The sequence below is a fragment of the Micropterus dolomieu genome, linkage group LG07 (genome assembly GCF_021292245.1).
Source record: "Micropterus dolomieu isolate WLL.071019.BEF.003 ecotype Adirondacks linkage group LG07, ASM2129224v1, whole genome shotgun sequence".
NCBI lineage: Eukaryota > Metazoa > Chordata > Actinopteri > Centrarchiformes > Centrarchidae > Micropterus > Micropterus dolomieu.
The window spans coordinates 1,891,365-1,907,302 of NC_060156.1; the positions used below are offsets into that span (position 1 = coordinate 1,891,365).

The 15,938-nt window shown below is 42.5% G+C and overlaps 1 protein-coding gene across 2 annotated transcripts in view; it reads right to left on the reverse strand.

The window, feature by feature from the left end:
• Nucleotides 1-4,831: 4,831 nt before the first annotated feature.
• itm2ba (integral membrane protein 2Ba) overlaps nt 4,832-15,938 on the reverse strand; it is an 18,689-nt gene continuing 7,582 nt past the window's right edge. The window contains exons 2-7 of one of the 2 annotated variants that reach the window (XM_046053917.1): nt 9,430-9,612; nt 8,006-8,074; nt 7,608-7,757; nt 7,117-7,227; nt 6,872-7,022; nt 4,832-5,732 (exon numbers count right to left, since the gene is read on the reverse strand). In XM_046053917.1, the coding sequence (XP_045909873.1) occupies nt 5,644-5,732; nt 6,872-7,022; nt 7,117-7,227; nt 7,608-7,757; nt 8,006-8,074; nt 9,430-9,612 (753 nt within the window). In that variant the 3' untranslated portion in view covers nt 4,832-5,643. The remainder of the gene's footprint in view (nt 5,733-6,871; nt 7,023-7,116; nt 7,228-7,607; nt 7,758-8,005; nt 8,075-9,429; nt 9,613-15,938) is intronic. The other variant, XM_046053918.1, reaches the window with a different exon arrangement.

The following is a 15,938-nucleotide window of genomic DNA, read 5'->3' on the forward strand; positions in this document are numbered from 1 at the left end:
GTATCTATTTATGCAGTAAGATTCCCCCTGTGACACATTTTACTACACTTTAACCCTTTGATGCACGACATCAGTAAAAAGTGACCTGACTGAGTTTTTAGTTTCTATCACAGGTGTCATTCACGCTGGGGAGCGGACGCTGGGAACGCTGGGAACATGTCCCCACCACTTTTTGAAAGCATTTGTTAAACATGTTCTGAAAATACCTTGCACCAAAAAAGGTAACTGATAAATGAAAATGCTTTGAGAAAAGTGTATTTGCACAATAAGAAAACATGCAATGCAATTTAAAAATGGAAGAAACAAAAGTGCATTGTGCAAAAAAGTAACTTGCTGCATGATTACAGCATTATTTTCTTATATTTTTATATTAATGAATGGTCACCTGGCAGCTGAACTTTTTGTTTCTCTTTATATAATTAAAGACATTTCAACCATAAATTTCTCCAGATTCCCCGCTCAGATATTTCAGCATTTTCTATTTCTTCAAAATAGTGTTAAAAACCTTCTCGTCTTGTTCTCGTGCATCGTCCTAATCTGAGCCCTTATGTCCCCACCGCTTTTCAACACAACGTGACGTTTCTTTGTAATAAATGAATTTCATCATTCAGTATTTCAGGTCTTTTGATCATCACAAATCATTATTTTTAGATTTCCTTTCTTACTGTATGAACAAACAAAGTTTTTGTATTTCTACATTCATTTTACACACGTGTAAAAAATGACCTGTATATTTTCACTATGGAATTTGACAGGAACTTTTGTAAATGTTTGCAACTGGGAACATATTTACTGCAGAGAACTGAACACGGCTGCTTTTGCACATCTGATGCACATACGTTTTTTTAAAATAGTTTACCTTAAGAAGATCTTGTGAAAGATAACTGCACATAATATTTGAATATTAGGCCAAGGTGACCCTGATCTTGACATTCATTACTAGTGAGAAAGAGAAATACGTTCTGTCCTGAGTTGGGGGATTGCTGGTTCAGGGCTTGGTGAGGGTGTTTTTTCTTGTCGAGTCTAAAGGTCATAAGATTAGAGACTCGAGTCCACACCTCTGTGTATACATGCATGTACATATATATACGCCCCCGTCCCCTTTACAGTACAAGATAAATATCTTGTCTCTTTCTGATTCTGCCATGTACAGAAATAACTGTCGCGCTGCAGAAATGAACGCCTTGAAGCCAACACTTCTGTAGGTTTTTATTTAAATCATCTGCAGACGGACTCACAGCGACACATCAACGCAAGTCCAGGGGTTAACGTGAATCAATAAAAATGCATCCACATATCTCGGACAGATTACACTGTATATATTGTTTCCTTTATATGTTACCATATTCTAATAAACATTCACTGTCTGTGTGCAGCTTAAAAGGACTGCAAACTTTCATTTCATTTTACAGCCTTGTGTTGCTTAACGATAAATAAACTACCTTGATATGTGTAGTTTATGTAAAACAATGCAACATATATGTTTAGGTTGATCTTTATATGTAGAAGCTTCATAAACAAAGTAAAACTTGATATTAAAGGTACAGGATTTGCCTCTAAAAGGTGGAGTACATGTATAAAGTTGCATAAAATGAAAATACTCATTGAAAGTATTTGAGTAAATATACTAATCCGCTGTATATTTTGATTCAGACTGACTGCAGAAGAGAACCTAGTGTCATTTAATGATAAATAAACGATGATATATCTATAACAATGCAACATAACATGTTTTGTTTAAACCAATCGTTGTTTGTAAAATCTTAAAATAAAAAGTAATGGGTACACAAAGCCGTGAAATTAATGTAGTAAAGTCAAAGGTAGATTATTTGTGTAGTGGAGGACAAGTATGTTACATAAGTACTTGAAAAATGTTCCACTGTATATTTTGAATCAGACACATTTCTGCTGCTGATTGATTGATTTTGACGGATAATAATAATAATAATAATCAACTTTTTCTACTAAACACTGTTTATTTATTTATTTTCGCTGCTCATGCACACTATTCTCCCACAGTGCAATGCACAGAGGAAACGTGGCAGCTGATGACAGATAAATAAAATGAGGCTGGTGGTGAAACTGGCAGAGAGATTTAGTGGAAGACATTAAGCTTCCTGTTTGTGGTGATTACCGGGCAGCAAAGTCTCAGTTTGATGAACGTGTGGTGTATTGTGCAATTTCCCCTTTAGTATTAAGGTGGTTGAATGTATGCTGTGAGTATTAGTACGCAGAACATGTACAGTAATTAGTATGTAGTTGAGTTGTACTTTTATTTTAAGGGATCACAAGCCAAAACAGGATGGAAACTAGCGATATATCGCCTGTTTAGCCCGAGCAGAGCAGCTTGTTGGTACATTTTCCTTTGGGATTATTAAAGTACTCTGTCTTTATACACACTCAACAGTATTTTGTACAGGCACTATGTTTATAAAACATGTAAATCAGACAGCTTTGGAGTTGTTGAAGAGTAACTTAATTTAATAAAACACACAGAATAAGGCCGAGTGAACCCTTTTGGGCAGAACGTCCACTGGAGCGGGCAGATGTATTTTCAGTAACAGAACAAAATGTACAAGAAATATATGATTAAAATCTGGCTAAAAGTATTTCTAACATCTTGTTTTGTTGAAATTCTGGTTTTTGCTGATCTAGTTTTCTGAGAATAAAAAGATTCTTTGGTTATTGCTGAGGTACTTGATGCATTTCCTGCTTCCCTCCTGCTGCCAGTCTTTGTGCTAAACTATAAACTCTGTGCGCAGAGATATCCATCTATTCTGACGCTGTCTCAGCAGCTTTTAGCTTCTCATTCCAAAATAAAAACAGGAGTGAAAAGTGTGATTCGTGGAGATCTTATTGTGAGAATATCGCAGCGAGACGTGGTTTCCCAAAGGGAAGAAATAAATAAAGAACAAACAAAGAACCCTTTGTGGCCACACACAAACGGTTCAGAGCTTATTTCATTTATTCAAACCCAAAAGTTTCAAAATGAAGTACTGAAGTAGTGGGAGTACTTAAAAACAGTTTTTAAGCAGTAAATGTTCTTCGGTATTTTATGTCTTGTCCTAATCCATTTTCCCCTTCTGTAAAGCACTAAAATAAAAGTCCAGCATGTAAAGGAAAAGATTTTTATTAGAGCTGATGATGTGGCCGGCTTCTCTCTGATCCTTTCAAGGTGACACTCCGCTGCTAACCACCTGGCCCACTTCCCATGATCCCCCTGGGCGAGGGCCCTCTGATTAGTACTTTAATCAAGGACAAATTTCCACTGTGATCAGATGACACACAGGCCGATGGGCCGGCCGTGACAGCTGATCCGGGGTCAGGCCTCTGAGGCGACGGCTGCAGACACACCAGATGATCCGGCACAGCAGAGGCACAGTTACAGCAGTTAGCATGTCTCCTGATATCCAACCTTTATAATGATACAATATGTACTAACCTGTGGTGCAATAGTACTCCGATACTTCCAGGAAAGAATTATTATTGACTTCATGTAGTAAAAGCAAGTAAGGTCTGAAAAGTGAAACCTTAAACCTGCGTTTTTCTCCAGCAGCCAGCAGGGGGCGACTCCACCGGCTGCAGAAAGAAGTCTGAGAAAATGTTTCTACTTGTCAGCTGATTTATTCCCTCAGTAAACACTTTCCTGATGAGTTTATGGTCTCAGTCGCTAGTTTCAAGTCTTCTTCAACACAGCATGATGTTCATTTAGTAAATTATGGTCGTATCCGCCGCTCTGTGTACATTTAACCAGCGCCGCTGAAAAAGCTTTTCAGGAGTCAGCTGCTCATTTTTCCAATTATTACATTTTCTTTTAAGCCTGTTTGTCGCTAGCCAAAATTAGCATCGCAGCTAATGTGAATTACAGATGCACCTTGCTAACAAAGTGTTGGATAAAGTTCTCAGATCCTATACTTAAGTAAAAGTACTTATAGCTCACTATAAAAGTACTGCATGTAGTATAAGCAGAAAGAACTGCCTGTAACTGTTATTGTACGTGATATTATTATTTATGCATTCATGTAAAAGGTTGGTAGGTTTATTATCACAACATAACAAGTTATAGAGTGAAATTGAGTTTTGTGACTCCCTTCTGCTACATAGCAGACAAGATTCATTAATAAAGAATCAATTATGAACTAAACTATCATCACTGGAGCAGTGCTGAGGATGAATTAGAGTCTGATAGTTTGGGGGGAAAAGCTGCTCTGCAGTCTGGAGGTGCAGCAGCAGAAACTTCTGGATCTCTTCCCAGATATAAAGCAGGATGTTACTGCTGCAGTTGGTTAAGGTTGAACTATTTTTTATCAGACTGCAATTAATGACTTTTTGTGGATTAATCATTGAACATTTTGAAAAAAACATTTAAAACAACTGCTCAAAGCCCAAAGTGACAGCATCTAACGCTTGTTCTGTCAGTCTAAACCGCAAAATTATATGAAATACATTAAAATAGTTAAAAGGAAAAGCAGCAAATGTTTAATTTTATAACCTTAATTTGTAAAGTAACTGAAGCTGTCAGATAAATGTAGTGTGTAGTGTGTCAAATAAAAATTACAATATCTCGCTGGGATGTGCCGAGTAGACGTAGAAGGTGGAAAGTACAAATACCTCTAATTTATACTCAGTACTTGTACGTAGTCTAACAGTGCTAATCAGCTCCACCCTCTTACCCAAACATGGTCACGTCTGGTCCCAAAAAACAAGATGGCGACGCTTCAAAACGGCGGTCCACAAACCACCAGGTGACGTCACGGCGTCCGCGTCTTTCATCCCGTCTGTGATGATTCTTAAGAAGCAAACTTCAGGGAAAAACAGACGACAACACTGGTTTGTTTTTCCGTCGGTTTTTGTTTATTGTGTTGGTCTGTTCATATCTTTAAAGAGATTATATACACAAATTAGTACAACAAGAAGAGTCATCCAAAAAATTACACATTCAAAAAAAAGACCGACAACCGTCGAGAAAAAGATTTTAACGTAAGTGTGTGTCTCTTCCTGTGATTTCACTCTTTCATCTCTTTTCTTGTTTAATACTTTTACAAACTCATTTTCTTTTTTAAAGCTCAAACAGGAGAAGCGAGTGTCCCACACTCTTATTTTAAGATCATTTCCCAGTTAAGAAAGAACAGGTGCAGTGTATTATTAGCTACAGCAGACAAAATACAAAAACGAAAACACCCCCCCCCCCCCCCCCCCCCCCCCCCCCCCCCAAAAAAAACTGATCGGTTTCTAACACCAGGAGGAGCGGTACAAAAGTCGCCCTCTCTCTTTAAAAGTAAGGCAAACTAAATTTACCCTCGTCTACTAAGTTACGAGTGTTCATGCTATAAATGCCGTTATTTTGATTAAAATAATTTATGTTATTTATACACAGCCGACTTTAAAGCTAATTATTTTCTGAAAAGATAACGTTTCCAAGAAGACCCCCCGTACAGAAAAAGTGGAAAAATAAACAGCTCTTTTGTTTCCATTTTTAAATCGATGACGATTTACTCAAACAGCTTCACATTTCACTCCTCTCACTCACTCAGACTACCTGAAGGAAAAGGACAGGAAACAGAAAGGACAGGCGAGGATTAAAAACACAGATCTCACTGCACGCCAGTGACTCGAAGAGCAGCTGCGAGGCCGCGACGTCCCTTAAGGCTCACAGATCAGAGTTTCCACCACAAACTTGCTCTCGAAGTGGCGAATCTTGTGGCAGTTCAGAGCTTCACGCTTCTGCATCCCTGCAAGACGACCAGAGAGAAAGAGTTAACGTGCTGCGTTCAAGGTACAAAACGCGAGTCAGATTCCCGGTGAAGCTTCAAAACGTTGAAGGCGGACGATAAGGCCAATATCTACTTCTGCGTCGGGTTTCTGTGTTCCACTGTGTCAACGTAACTATTCCCAGCGTTTGGGCTGCGGCGTGTAGTTACACTTTCCGGGAGGTGCGTGTCGGGCTGCGGCGTAGGGTACGAGGAAGTATAAACTGGCCTTTAGTGGTTGTTGAGATACTCGCATCGGGAAATGTTTTATCTTGACCAGAAAGAAGTGGAGCAGTTTCACAGTTTAATTTGTTCCTTTTCAGTCTGGATGCACGTCACAAGTACAGGATGAAACAGTCTTCAGGTTTGTTCCAACGATGCGGTGCTTAATGCTTCCGTTTCCGGATCCCCGCTTCATTTTTCTTTTCATCGCGGTTTGCTGAATGTAGCGCTGCCTCCTAGTGGTTACGGACATTACGACGGTCAACTTATCCAATAGTATGTAGCTGCAGAACCGGAGGCTGCAGTTTCAGGACCGCCGTTCTTTGGCGACAGCGCCATCTAGTGGAGTGTTGGCGGTAATGCACAGCAACACGAAGCTGTAGGGTTAACCGGTCGACATGCATATAACGAATAACTTCGGTTTAGGCACACACTCGGTGAGGAGTGTGGTGAGGGTAACTGGCTGCAGCGGGGTCCTAGAAATCCGGTCCTAGGATTGGGGTCCTGAAACGGTACTGCAGCTACATACTACTCAATTTATCCTTCTGCATCAAATCTACGCCGCGGCCTGACGCGCAACTCCCCAAAACTCAAACTGCAAGTCGCGGCGACGCAGACCGCAAGAGCTGTCCGGCTCCGCCTGAACCTTCAGAGACTTATTTATCGTCCTGCGTTTAAACCGTCTCTCTCTGTGCAGCAGTTTCTACTCTGACAGAGGAGCTTTAATAAAACTGGATGGCCGAATAAGCTACGACGGCTTCCTCTCTGTGGCTCTCCGTCCACTCAAAGCAAATCCCGTTTAAAAGGGCAGATGTTGCGGTTATAAATGCTGGAGCTAGCAGCCAGGAAACCTCTGTTTGTTTAAACGCAGCGTTATCAGAAAGCAGAGAAACTCCTACCCAGGATCCTGTCTCTGCGCTGCAGCTTGAAGGTGTCTTTGCCCTCGCACAGGTTTTTGATGAAGTAGCCCAGCTGGTCGACGTGGTCCAGGCGCTCGGTCACCATCATCTCCTCGTGGACCAGGTAAGACTGAGGCAGGTAGGTGCCGGCCTGGGCGGGGGGGCAGAGAACAAGGGGAATCAGAGTGAAGCTCAGCAAACTGGATCAAAGGTGAAACTTTAGTTGCAGGGAGGTCGTCTGGTACCTTGACGTTGATGAGCAGCTCCAGGAAGTCTTTAGGGGGCATGACGATGGAGGTGTTGAGCGGGATGACGTAGCACTTGTTCAGACTCAGATCCAAGTAGGCGGTCAACCTCTGAGACGGAAGAGAAACATTTAAAGACCAAGAAAACTAGCTTTTACAAAAAAAACCCCTCTTTTTTAATAACATACAAACCTTTTTAAATATAAATACCATAAATCCTGCATTTATTTACTGCAGTTAACTCAACAAGACTTCCTCCCCTGGTGGGCTTTTAATGTGAAAAAACACAGGAAGTGTTGAATTTCACTGACAGCTGCCAGAGTTTAATATATGAGAATTTCATTTTTCATTCAGATCTGCTTTTCATAAGTTGTGTTTATGATCAATCGACAGAAAGTAACTTCTGATAAGATATTAATCATTCAATTAATCAGTGATTCAAACAGCTGAGTGGGATGAAGGGGGGCGGGGCTTCGTCTGAGGCGCCTCACCCGCTGGAAGTCGTGGACGATGTCTGCAGGGTCTCCGTCGTCGAACTCGGGCACGGGGACGTTGATGAGCTCCACCTGCTCCATCTCCAGGACCCGGATCCTCTCCTCGATCTGTCGCAGTTGGAACTGGCTCGGCAGCTCCACCGCCACCTGCAAAACCAGGCCGGCCGGTTAATCAACCAGCCAGTCACGCCGCCGGTTCTTTGGTCAGTCGCAACCTTTGTTCTCTCTGGCCGAGTACATTTGCGGGGGTTTGTAAATTTGACTCAGTATGTTCCCTCACAAAACGAAAGCTCGCCGTTTTAAACGGAAGTCACATGTCGTGAACACAAACAGCCGCACGCCTGATCAGCAGCGGGAGGTGATGTGTGTGCGTGTGTGTGTGTGTGGTCTCATACCTCGTCCTCCTCCTGCATCATGAAGTCCTCCTCGCGGTAGTTCACCCCGCACACAAACACCTGGCCCTCCTGAGGGACGACACAGAAAAGTGGGACGGTTTGAGCCGACATCAATGAGACCAACTGTTCTGCAGATTTTCTGAAAGCTTGGTTAAAATGTTCAGCACATCTGGATGGAAACCTGGCTTCTGATACAACACAGTGTCACTGCTGGTGTCTATAATAAACTTTATTTATACAGACACTCCCAATACAAAGCTGGAAAAAGCTTTGCACGGGAAGATTTCAGCACCGTTAAATTGGGAAAGAACGAGCAGTGAAAGAGGAAATGAAACATAAAGTAAGATAAAGGAGGAGATCTGCAGAATCAGGTTTGTGTTGTGTAAAACTGTTGGTGCTGAGGTGGCTTCAACTTTGTTACCAGAACTGCTGAATTGGATTATCAGGATTTTTGCATTGATGCGATGACGTGTCGCGGCAGTCTTTACTGCGTCACAACACCCCGATCGACCCCGGCTCCCCTTAGTGGTTTGTTGCAGCTAAGAGCTAAAATACAATATTTTTTGCCCTTCAGCGACCGAAACTGTCAAACATGCTTTTATGTTTTCCTGCTCGGCTGCTGCAACACTCTGTTTTTTCTCCATGGATACTGTGTTTTTCATTTTTTCTTATTGCTTTGTGAAGCACTTTGTAACAAACGCTGGAACGTGAAATGTACAAAATGTCTGAGCAACAGTCCAAAACCCAAAGATTACTCCTTTTCTAGCAGGACCGACGAGGAAAAGCGGCCAAATCTAACGTCTGAGAAGCTTAAACTCTCAAATGGAGTCTCGGTTCTGATTCGTTCACAATAGATTTAGTCAAATACTGAAAAGTTTGTGTGTTTTTTCCGGCTGATTATGCTGCAGGTATAAACCTCAGTGTGGTGAGACGGATGGGTCTGATCATTATCTAAGGGTTTCAAAGTACACCTGCCCGGGGAAGGCGGAGCTGACTGACACAGAAAGTTTACCTGCTGAAACATGTCGAGTTAATCAGTTCACATTTTCTCCTGTGAGTAACATCTGGTGCTTTTCCGTCCTCGAGCCTTTGAATGCGGACGTGAACGCGCGTTCTGCTTCTGTCTCTCAAAAATAGAGAATAAAACTGAGGCTCTGAATCGCAGCGTTTTGTTTCAAGCGTTTCTGTTTTGGGCAGTTTACAGTTTCTAGATCTGTTCTGAATCAACCCTTATATTGCCTGTTTGTTGTGAAGCCTGTGAGGTGTGTCTGCAGACGACACCAGCAGCTCTATGAGTGGCTAACAGCTCCTGGGCACGACATCAGGTAAATATTGAAGCTGTGAGTCGTCCTGCCTGAAGTCAAATCTAAGTCTAATGAAGCCTTAAAGCTCCTTTTCCGTTTCCTGACGATGGTTCAGTTTACCTCGGTGTCGTAGGAGGAACTGTCCCACCCTTGTTGGGGATGCCTGCTCACCTCCAGGACGTAGAAGCGGTACAGGTAGGCTCCTCCAACCACCACCCCAGACAGCATGAGGGCGAGGCCCAGGCACATGCACCAGCACCAGGCCCGAGACTGGTGACGCACCGGCAGAGCAGCCTCGGCATCCTGGAGAACATGGAGAAAAATCAATGTTTTTTATGACAGTATTTTTGGAATTTATGGATTTAATATAACAGATATCAAAAATTCCCTCTGTTAAAAACATCTGAGTCCAACATGTCACCAAAATAAAACATTAACTAACAATAATTTTGAACCTGACTTAATCCAGTTCAGGGGTTTTACTTGGATTGTCTATTTATTAAATCATATTTATTTACTTATTTTATCTCATCAGGCTTAATCTTTTATTTATGTTTATGTACGACCTTTTGCTTTTTATTGTCGTTGGTTTTTAAGCTGTCTTCTTGAGCAAAAACTGCTCAAAAGAAAATATAGTTGATAAATAATTGTCGGTTTTCACACACACAGACTATACTGTATGTACCAGCGCTGCCAGATATAAAGAGAGCAGTACTCCTTGTTTAGTGTGCAGACAACAGCAGCTGCAGGGAGCTGGTCAGTGTAAACAAAGGCTTTGTCTTCAGACACTCAGACAACAGGGTGACTCAGCACCATGCAAGTCCCAGAGGAAACACAGAGACCAGCTGAAACGACTCAGAAAGTGAAGCAGAGAATAAAAAACAAAGAGAAAGTGAAGTTTCATCTGTTGTCTCGCAGCACACAGCAGCAGGTGACGAGGCCAACTTTGTTTTACCCGACTGTTTATTCATCTTACCGGATTTACCTTATTTTCTATCATCAGGGTTCAACCAAGCAGCAACCTGCGTTTTTCTCCAGCAGCCAGCAGGGGGCGACTCCACCGGCTGCAGAAAGAAGTCTCTGAGAAAATGTTTCTACTTGTCAGCTGATTTATTCCCTCAGTAAACACTTTCCTGATGAGTTTCAAGTCTTCTTCAACACAGCGTGATGTTCATTTAGTAAATTATGGTCCCATTTAGAGGAACAGAGACCAGGAAGCAGGGGGGGCTACCTTGTGTACATTTAACCAGCGCCGTTGAAAAAGATTTTCAGGAGTCGGCTGCTCATTTTTCCATTAATTACATTTTCTTTTAAGCCTGTTTGTCACTAGTCAAAATTAGCATCACAGCTAATATCATCGCTAACATGAATTACAGATGCACCTTGCTAACCAGGCTAGCTAGCTCCACCCTCTCGTCCAAATATGGTCACGTCTGGTTGCAAAATACCAAACTGGAGGCTCCAAACCAACGGGTGCCGTGACGGCGGCTAGTCCACATCTATGTGTGCAACTTAGCATCTTTGATTTATGTTGTTTTACTGTTTATCATAGCTTCTTCAGTGAAAGGTGCTCTGACAAATACAGCTGCAGCGATTAAATTGATCCAATCGTACGAAAATTATTCGGCCACTATTTGGATTAATCGTTGTAATCTATTAATCGTTTGAGGGCAAAAATGCAGAACATTTGATGGTTAAAAGGTCCTTAAAATGTGTCCACACAGCTCTGATCTCTCTACAATAAAAGCCTTGTTAACAAAAAAAAAAGGAAACGCTCCAGGGATTTTAATCTGCGCCGGATACAGGAGGTGTTGAGTTAAAACATATTCTACAGGTACCGACGCTGAAACTGTAGTGATGATGTTTAATGTTGCTGGTATGATGTCGATCATCAGATGATGTTCACCGTGTTTGTGCCGAGAGCGGTGAAAGAAGACGTGAGAAGCATCGTTTCTATCAACATCACAGCAGCAACACAGGCCTGCAGCAGAAGCTTATCGTCGGCAGACAAACATCAGCCGTGGACTCTGGCCAGGCGCATGAAGGCCCGGCTCCTTTTATAACACGCCCCGACACGAAGATAAACAGGCAGGAATCATTAGGGTTAGGCGTTTCTGAAGCTCTGCTGTTGGTTTCCTTTGACTGCCATCACACTTGAGAAAACAAACTATGGTTCCACGCAGAGAAACGCTGACAGAAGCACTTCAGGGTTATTTTCAACACTCGTTTCTCCTGAGTTGAAGTCGGTGGTTTCAGTGACAAATGCTACAGTATGAGTCACTGTTAATCCCCTGCTGCTTGTTGGAGTTTGTATACTTGGGCTACAACTGATGACGATTGAAGTTTTTAAATTAAAACTATAATGTTTTCAATCAGTCTGCAAAACATCACAAACTCCCGGAGCCCCTGCAAACTGCTGGTGTCAATTTATTACGATACAAACACATCTGAGAGACTGGAACCAGAGATTTAAACATACAATCGTCAAAATTGCTGTCGACTGATGTTTAATGTTCGACTACGTCAATAATCTTTCAGCCCTAAAGCAACATTTAACGCTGACAAACACAGAGGCGGCGCAAAGTTTACAAGGAGTGTGAAGCCTCAAAATGTGGAGGCAAACATTTGCATCATGCCTTTTTTGATTACTTGTAATTCGGGTGGAACTATTGATAATTTTTGTTATAGAAAATGTCAGAGAATTGTGAAAAATGCTGAGGTGATGTCTTCAAATGTCTCGTTTCGTCCACAACCCAAAGATATTCAGTTTACTCATTGAGGAGCAAAGACACCGGGACATTTTTACATCATTAGATCATATTTCTTAAAAGAATGACTCAAACTGATAAATCAATTATCAAAATAGCTGGCGATTAATTTCATACCGATTAATCGTTGCAGCTCTCAGCACATCCGCTCCATCTGTGGCTGACTTCTTAGAAAAGAACCGCTTCGAGTGTTTCTGTCACTCGTCTGTGAGAAGGAGGTTAAACTAGCCGCACCTGAATTTGGAGTGCACACGTATTCAAGCCTTTACGGTAAGTGAAGCGGCCCAGAGCGAGCTGACAGGCAGGTTAGAGACTTTATCCTGTCAGTTTGTCTCTTTAGTATGAAGAGAGGCGGTGAAGACCAGAACCACAAACAGCATTTATCAAACCGGGTCGGACTGGATGAATTTAGCGCGAGGAGGAAACATGTGACAACGTCCGGTTTTCAAAATAAGGCGTCTGTACAGGATGGAAATAAGATTAAATGAATTATATTCACAGGAAGTATAAAACATATTACATGTGTCCATTAGAAGTAAACGGACTCATGTAATTTTCTTTACTAGACCCTGTCGGGCCCCGGGCCCCCCACCATAGTCTCTCCACATCCTGTGGGAAACACTGAGGGAAAAGCTCATTTTGACTGTTTAATTTATGCAGCGGTAAAACATAATGGGTAAAATGTGAATGTACTTGTTTGGTATTCAAGTTTTTCATTAAATTCGGTTTCGGCCGAGAGTTTTCATTTCGGTGCGTCCCTAGAAAGAAGCTTCATGTTTCAGTCAGTTTTAATGTTTGCAGCTTTTCATATATAAACAAGCTCGTCTCCATCGACCACACATGCCAAGAAATTAAATACGTCTTGGTTTTGGTCAACTCCACAAAGTGACGTCCATCACAACCTCCCAAAAGACGATAATGAGAAGAATCGTTTCAAATTCAACCTCAGCCGACGACTCTGCTGGGATGAATTCAGTCTTTTGTTTTTAACTTCCCGCCTCCGACGCCGTAAAGAAAACCAAAACAGTCGCCTGATGGATCAATCGCTGCAGCTCTGGACCAGAACAGAAAACCAGCAGGTTATCCAGGATTAAGTGACGTTGATGAAATCATTGGGTGAAAACTCGCCACACGTCCACACCTGTGGAGTCTGATCGTTTCTGACATTGTGTTGGCTTAGAGCGGTGTTTGGTTTCCCACAATGCCGACACAAACGCTTCCCCTTTTTGTCCGTGTGTCATCAAACAAGCGGCACAAAACAAAAACCATCTCCAGAGCTGTCAGGAAACTGCCAAGCTCTAAATATCTGCCTCTATCAGGTTCATTATGATCAACCAGACGTCTGCAGGGAAACTGGCGTCTTTATATTCAGCTCTGCAACGATAAAATACTGTTACTTTGCAAAAAGGGGATTTATATTCTGTTGTTTTCACTGCTCGGTGGCCCGTATCTCCTGACATCAGCAGACAGTCGACCTCCAGCTTAACTTTCAGATCGCAGTTTTCTGTTTGGTCAGTGAAACAAAGAATCTTAGCCCGTCCTCGAATGTGCGGCCTGAGTCAGCGCTTCACGGTCAGACACACAAACGCCTCGGGTAAGAAACACAGCAGGGCGGCGCACAGAAAAAAAACTGACAGTCAGCCCTTTCTGTCGCTCACCTCCACTTATAGAAACTCCCCCACATGTTGCGTTCATGCCGTTCTGGCCGGCCCGAGGAGGAACGCTAAGAAAAGAGGAACCAAAGAACAGCTGTTTGAGACCGCAGGAGATCAAAAGATGAGAAAGACAAGAGGACGTCTGTGTGAAAGCTTCTCAGAAGGCTGAGAGAGCGGCGAGAGCGGCGAGCGCGGCGGCGTTGGACGGAGTTTGTTTGACAGGCTGACAGAGACAGCGTTAAGGAACATTTCCTGAGGCTTTTCTCCGTCAGCCTGAAAGCCTGAAGGACGTTCTTTTCCGATCACTCGCAAGCCTTTTGACTTTAAGGGAAGACAAAAAAAAAAAGAAACAAGGAAGTGAAGGAAAAACAACATAGAAAGCAAAAGGATGTTTCTAAAGAGAGAACATCTTCAGTTTGGTCTGGAGACTTTCTGGCCCTGAACCGGGCCCCGTCAGGCAGGTGGTGCTCCTCCAACAGCAAACACAAGTACACTGTAGTTAATAACACGGTGTGTGAATATCAACAGGAAGTGTTTCTGTGGCAATCAAACACATCAGTTGTGCACACACTGGAAATTATATCACAACGTTTGACCACTTCTTCTTTTTCTTCTTCTCCTAACTGTTGATTTGCAACCGTTCGAGGAACCAAATGATTACAGAGCAACCTACTGAATACTGACGGTTTCTGTCAGACGTTTTTTCCCCACCAAGTACCACGATGCTGCTGCATGAACAAACTCAAACTGATTCAGCTAAAGAAAATGTTTTTATTACTCCATTAATAAAACAATTTATCCAAACAAATCTAATTAATAATTAAAAATGTTATTCAATCATCCTGAAAGAGACACAGCTCATTAGAATAATGAGAACAGTGGCACTGCTGTGTTATGATATTAATAACAACATTAATTAAGGACTTTTCCTTAATTAAACTTTCATCAGTGATGCTCAGTAAGACATCAGTCTGAGAGCAAAGACGGAAACTATTTCCAGACTAACACACAGAGTCTGAAATGTTAGTTTAAGCAGTTTTCTCGCGCACGTGTGACCGTAAAAATAAACAAATAGGAAACGGCTGGCGACAAAACGTAAAGAGGATTAGCGGAGCGTGTGCACGGAGCAGAGCAGGCGACAGGTGAACTACCCGAGTCCACGACAACGCTGAATTTCCACCGCGGTGTTCAGTCGGGAGATGCAGTTAGAAAACTATAAATCTGGTAACACATTAGAAAAACGGGACACTGTGAATATTTTCCAAGCACAGACCAGGTAAAGTCCGGCTTCACACACCTGCTTTAGCAGACGTATAAATAATATATAAACTATTAAGGATAATTAATGCAGCGTAACTAATAATGGTGACGGGCTTTTAGGGAGGAGCGACACCAGAGTGGTATCGATAAAGACTCGGATTGTTAAGCAGTCTCAATATCAATAAAAATGAACGATCCCGGTAGAAACGTGTCCATCTCTGACTCAAACTGGACGCCCTCTATCAGATGTCATCACCTGACTGTCAGATCAGTGGGCTCCTCCTGCATTTTACTTTCCTGAGAAGTCAGCACGAGTCAAACACGTAGTATTGCAATGACAAGATTTAAATAGTTGTGACCCGGCGCGTTAGATATGGGGAAGGTTTGTGGTTTGTCTTCCCCCTACGTTCACTTTCAGACTCCAGAAGCCACCGGTTGCTCGTGTGAATTTGTCACATTTTCTCACACGTCTAAACGAGCGTAGAACAAAAAGCGAGCGAGATCTCAAAGCTGAGATCCGTCTGCTGAAGTTTCACCAACAAGACCCGACAGGCCTTCAGATCAACATTTCATAACTTCAACACACACACACACACACACACACACACACACACACACGCCCTCACACAACATCTACACTCAGAAACACACACACACACACACACACAGCATGTACACTCAGAAACACACACACACACACGCCCTCACACACCATGTACACTCAGAAACACACACACACCATGTACACTCAGAAACACACACACACACACACACACACACACACGCCCTCACACAACATGTACACTCAGAAACACACACACACACACACAACATGTACATTCAGAAACACACACACACACACACACGCCCTCACACAACATGTACATTCAGAAACACACACACACACACACACGCCCTCACACAACATGTACACTCAGAAACACAC